Here is a 6,027-nt window from a genome sequence, read left to right on the forward strand (position 1 = left end):
CTCACTTCAATAAAAGATGTTCAACTACAGAATCGACACACCAATCACATTATCATAAAATTCTTCTTTCACTTTTCCTTGTCTTTGAAAATTTTTCAATTGACGTCAACTTCTTCAATCGTCGACGCCTTCTTCGATTTCGAATTCTTCTCTGCCAATATCCTCATCATACATGAAGTTCATTTGAATTATTATCTCCAACGGACAAACATAATTTTCTTTTTCTGAGGGAAAAGCAGTTCAACCACACAAAGGCAGTCAATTATTTGTGGACTTCCATGTTCATCTGTTTGAATCTCTCTCTCTTTCACATATTTTGTGATAAAGATTGTTTATTTCATCTGAAATCAACTCAGCGAATGAAATATTTTTGTCAATCGGATCACTCAAGTCATCATCATCACCTTCTTCTTCTTCTTCTTCTTCTTCTTCTTCTTCTTCTTCTTCTTCTTCTTCTTTGTTTATTTGACATGTTTCATGACATTATGATTTGACATGTCTGTTTTCAACCGAGTTGCGGAATTATCTTCAAAAAATATTGAACGGACATGAACGGGGGAATTTATTTTCGGTGATTTTTTATTTTTTTGAAATGTTTGAAGAAGAAGAAGAAGAAAAGTTTTGGTCTTTTGGTTCTTCGCGAAAGGAAGATGAGGAAGAAGATGAAAATGTGTTTGAAAGGAAAGGAAAAACTCAACATGCAGAAGAAGAGAAAGAAGAAAGAAGAAAGAAGAAAGAAGAAAGAAGAAAGAAGAAAGAAGAAAGAAGAAAGAAGAAAGAAGAAAGAAAAAGAAAAAGAATTGATTTTCTGTGTAACTTTATTCACAGCACTCCATTTTCTCAAATATTAACAGAATAATCCGAGATATTCAACGATAATTCGTCTCCATAAAAATATTTTCTTTTTAGTGTATTCAATCTTTCATGAAGGCTGATGATTATCTCTTCGTATCCTTCTTCTTCTATCTTTTCAAGCACCTTCCTTTTCAACTCTTTTCTTTTCGCTTCTTCCATTTCATTGTACGTTTTTTCTTTCAACCGCCTTGAAATATTCTCAAAAAATGTCAAGCTATGGTGTGTTATTTCGTCAATCAATGTTGGCTTCCGAATATCCTCCAAAACGCAACCGACAGCTCCACTTTTCAGCAAGTCATCAACTGGTACAAATCCGTTACCTGCGGCATTTCTCAAGGAAAAAACTCACCAGTATCTAATTTCTTCGTAATTATCCTTCGCTGTTCGATATATCTGAACAACGCTTCCTATCAGCTCAACATATTCTTCATTCCACAATTTGCATGAGTCAAAATAGAACTTTATTGTTCTCATCCATCCCGTGATTACAAGAACTTCTTTTGTTTCTTTTCCTCTTTCATCTTCTTTTCTCGTCCAGTCAACATTTTTTCTCAGTTCTTCTAGTTCTCTTGCAGCCTCTTTCCCAAAATGCAGCTCATTCACAATCACTTCTTCCAAACTTTCATCTCTGTGTAATCGGTTTATCAGAAACCTCCAAGCATATTGATAGGCCAGATGCGTAAGATTGTGATGCTCTTGATGATATTTGATGATCTCTCTGATTTCATTTAAATACATGTTTCTTTCTATATTCTATTTGAAAACAAAAGAAAAAAGTTTCAAAAATGAAACAGAAGCGCTCATACATAATATTTAACAATGCTTAATGCAAGTAAATCCACTTCAACTTCTTCTTGAGCTTCTTCGCTTTCCTCTTTTTTCAACGCCACTTTCAGAAGGCAAGGCACACAAATTGAAATCATTTCAGACGAGAGGAGATAATTAAGTGAAATATAGCATTCGCAAAGATCAGCAAGAAGCTTTTCATTTTTCCCTTCTTTTTTCTGTTCTTCTTCAGAAATCATCTTCTTTAATCTTTCATTCAGCGAACATCCTTCAAAGAATCGGATATATATATATTCGAGTGCTTTGTAATATCCAATATGCTTCAGCAATAAGCATGCATTTTCCATTGATATTTTCTTTTCTTCAATCATTTTGTTTATTTGATTGAAGAATTTAATGGAAAAAGCGGATCAAAATTGCCCTTCATTCATTTTATCAATAACTTCATTCATTTCAATGATTTTCTGTTTCTGCTCATCTTCGCTGCAATGCTCCAGTTTTGAATATAATTCTTCAAAGAAAGAAATTCAATAGATAAGAATTAAAATGCAAAAATGGATGCAGACTATAGAACTTTTTTGTGGCGCCAGTTGCCTGCATTTTTGAAAATATATTGCAGCCGGAAAACAGTAACATTTTTCACATTCAAATTGATAGTTCGTATATGTTTGGATTGAAGAAGTTAATGAAAAACAAATACTAAAAATATTTATAAAATATATTCTTCCACACTTTTTTGCGTTTTATTGACATTTTTAACAAAGGATAATGAGTGGAAACAATAAAAAATAATTAATCTTTATTTGTAATGGACTAAATGATCATTAGATTTGAAAAAACGGAATTATCCATTCACTGATTGAGAATTCCGTGAGTGAACAAAACATGTAGGACTTGGAATATTATTTCTTGAGGAGATAACAAGAAACGAGGCAATGCAATATTTTTGAAATTCTGCCTGATGATTTTTGTCAATTGGATGGCCAAAAGGGATACAACAATTTCATCAATTACACAAAAAGACGTAATGTATGTAATTTTTATTGTTCTATTGTTTGTGAAGATATTTCCGTCTGTATCCTCTCCAAAGTATAGGAATGTGAGTTATTGTTGAAATGGTCAATCTCTGCTTTGTGGAGCAATTCGATGAGAATGGAGCTGATTATTATATAGCCATTTGGAAATAAATGGAGTTACGCAATATACATGAATTTCATAATTTTTATTTGGTGCAAGAGATGAAAACAAATTCAACTGATGTTTTATTGAATGAAAACAAGAAGATGGAGTTCAATGAAAAAGATGGATTTTTAAAAGTTATATAGAATTTAGTAACACATGGCAATGGAACAGTTTGTGGTATTTTTGGGAATGGAAAGTGGCTAGAGATATCGAGAGAAGGACATTTATCACATAAAAGGAATGGAAATATTGCAATAAAAAAAAGGAGAACTCCGAAATATCTGTTTTATATATTAGGTTTTCCTGTTTCTCGGACTGCGCTAGGCAGACATGGAAAAAGACGAATTTCTATTTTTGATTCCGCTTTTGCTTCAAAAGAGTGGAGAAACGCCAACTACGAGACATCCAATTATCAAATATTTATTGGCAGTCGAACAACATTCTGCCCAACTGCAACTGGATTTTACTGCTGAAAGATCTTGTAATTTTTGCAAACAGCAAACTTTGCATTGACAATTTGGTGTTTCTGTTTGTGCAGTACGCATATGGTTGTCAAACACATCTTCTCTTTCAATTCCTCCTCCTCCTCTTCTTTTTGAATATCTGCATCTTCTCTGTTATATACTCATCTCTTCAATTGCAATCTTGAACTGAACAACTTGGCGAATTAGATACCTCCTTTCTTTTCATTTGCAACTGCTGCATGCGATCAGAGCACGTTCAGCATGTTTCTCTTCTGTCATCGCTCCTCATTCATCCTTCCTTCTCCCTTCCTTCTCCCTTCCTTCTCCCTTCCTTCTCCCTTCCTTCTCCCTTCCTTCTCCCTTCCTTCTCCCTTCCTTCTCTCATTTTTCCGCTCATTGATTGAATGTTCTTCCACTTTATATTCTAACAGCTTTCCTCGATGCAGCTGTTTCCTCTTCGTTTTGCAAGTGTTTTAACAGGCAAAGAATTGTCGGAGCTTATTGAGAAGAGTGAGAGGAGTGAGAAGGGTGAATGAGAGAGAGAGGGAGGGAGGGAGGGAAAAGAATGAAGGAAGGAAGTTGATCAGGGAGGTGGTCTTTGGATTTGATAATTAGGATGCTACCGTAGAAGAAGAGGAAGAGAAGAAAGAAAATTGAATCGATGATGATTAATTTGTTTCAATTCAAAACGTTGGCTCTGAAGCATTCAAAGGCATGAATTAATATATTTTCAATATTTTTTTTAGTATTTTCTTTTGATTTTTATGTGAAATTATGCATCTTCTTTTTTTTTTTAGTCTTAATCGAAGCCCGCTGAATAGAGATATTTGCGCACACTTCCGCCTTTTCTTTGACTTCTTCGTTTGTGTTCTCTACAGGGATAGTCATTGGGACAGACGACACGGTACTGTTAAAGGCACTACAGCAGGCAGACGTGCTGATTGAGGTTGGGCTGCAGACGTGTGGGATCGTGCCGCGGAGTCTGTGTGCGTACCTGGTTGTGAAGCATGTGTTCCAGCCCTGTCAATTCTGCTGGCTTTTCCTGCGGGTGTGGTGATGCCTTCGCTTGCTACATGTGCGCTGATGGAGCGCGTGTGTGGAGAGGCGCTGCACTCTGCAGCACCTGGAGTATGACATTGCGCCTGTATCTATGGAGCGTGTGTGGCAACAGAGTATCTGGCGGAGGAGGCATGTTCATTGTCCCCTGCGCTGGTGGTGGTTGAGGCGACGCAGATACCGAATGTTGTGCTGCCATGTGTTCTGTTGGCGCTGGCAGCGTATTTCATGGTGGGGTGGGGGGAATTTGCTTTGCGAGATGCTGATGAAGTTCAGGGGCATTCTGTCGATCAAGTTGCAACAGCAGAAAAGAGCATATTGTGGAGATGATGATAAAGAAGATGGAAGAGAGATGAAGAGGAGGCAATGGAAGGGCTGATTGTAATGAAGATTCCAGAGAAGAGCGAGAAGAAGGGATGTTGTGGCAGCAGCGCACGAAAGAGTGTAGGAGAGGGGAAAATTGAAGAAGAAGGGGAGGAAGAAAGTTGCCCACCAGAGATTGTTGAAAAAAAACAGGAGACAGCAAGGAAGATGGAGCGGGTGATCGCAGCAGCCGAAGGAGTGGAGTGCAAATGTGATCGTGTTGTATTGTCTGTTTGTGATCCATTTTTAAGAGGGGCCGCTGCAGTGGCATCGCTGAAGCATCAAGTGGAAAACAAAGAGCTAAGTGAAGAGTAAGTCATTTTGAGCCTGGAGAAGGAAGTGCTGGTGGAAGAGGGGTTTTGGAGGAGGCGTGCGTGCAGAGAGAAGGGAAGTGATGGAAATAAAGATGGAGATAAGTTGAAGAAGGGGGAGAGAAAGAGGAAGGAGAGAGAAAGTGAAAGAGAAGAAGAATTATTAATGTTATCTTCCACTTCCTCTGATACAACACATTTTCATTGTGCATCTCACAATAAACAGGTTGTATCTTCTTCTTCGTCGTTGTCTTGGGATTCTTCTTATTCTTCAGATGATGCAGCAGTTTTCACATCATTGAGCAGTGAAAGTGTAAGTGAATGGGGTAACCAGAAGCATTTGCCATCTGTTGTCATCTGGCCAACTGTTGCTGCGATTAGGAGAAAGATCAGAAAGGAGAAAGACATCCAAAATATATCTTCAAAGCAACAGACAGTTGTGCTGACTCCAGCAAAGACAGTTTTTGCGAGAGGAATGGAATGCATTCAGACAGCTGTGCAGGCAGAGAGAGAAGTCATACAAGAACACTACACAATTTGAAAGGAGAAGCACATCCATCCTTTCCTTCTGATGCATTTCCTGACCTCCTTCTCCTCCTCTTTCTTCTTCTTCTTCTCCTTCTCCTTCTCCTTCTCCTTCTCCTTCTCCTTCTCCTTCTCCTTCTCCTTCTCCTTCATCTGCAACTACTCCAACTTCGACTTCTTCTTCTTCCAGCGCCGTTCTTCCTTCTCTTTATGAAGCCGCAACAACACACAGCTGCCGAATAATGTCCTCGTTGGGTTCTCTTTGCCCAAACACGTTCCTTTCTCCCCTCTTCTCATGACATACAAAGCGATTTAATACCGAAAATAGCTCAAAGCCCAAAAATAAATACTTTTTCCAATTCTTTTTCTTCACCTTCACACCCTCATCACCTTCGCCTTCTTCATCTTCCTCGGCTTCTTCAGCAACTTCTTCGAATTCTTCTTCGAATTCTTTTTTGCCAATATCCTTGAAAGATATTCATTAT

The 6,027-nt window shown here is 37.9% G+C and overlaps 2 protein-coding genes across 2 annotated transcripts; one reads left to right on the top strand and one right to left on the bottom strand.

Moving 5' to 3' along the window:
- Window positions 1-1,008: 1,008 nt before the first annotated feature.
- MONOS_2887 (uncharacterized protein) lies at window positions 1,009-1,880 on the bottom strand (the record flags this gene model as incomplete). The annotated part of the gene is made up of 2 exons (XM_067872840.1): window positions 1,009-1,608; window positions 1,662-1,880. 2 exons carry the CDS (start codon window positions 1,878-1,880, stop codon window positions 1,201-1,203), a joined length of 627 nt encoding a protein of 208 aa, XP_067723114.1. The 3' UTR covers window positions 1,009-1,200.
- A 2,829-nt stretch (window positions 1,881-4,709) lies between these two features.
- On the top strand, window positions 4,710-5,558 carry MONOS_2886 (uncharacterized protein; the record flags this gene model as incomplete). Its single annotated transcript, XM_067872839.1, has 2 exons — window positions 4,710-4,937; window positions 5,244-5,558. The coding sequence occupies 2 exons, from the start codon at window positions 4,710-4,712 to the stop codon at window positions 5,556-5,558; spliced, it is 543 nt and encodes a 180-aa protein (XP_067723115.1).
- Between the last annotated feature and the right edge of the window lie 469 nt (window positions 5,559-6,027).

This window comes from Monocercomonoides exilis (assembly GCF_001643675.1).
Source record: "Monocercomonoides exilis strain PA203 chromosome Unknown scaffold38-1042076, whole genome shotgun sequence".
NCBI classification, from domain to species: Eukaryota; Preaxostyla; order Oxymonadida; family Polymastigidae; genus Monocercomonoides; species Monocercomonoides exilis.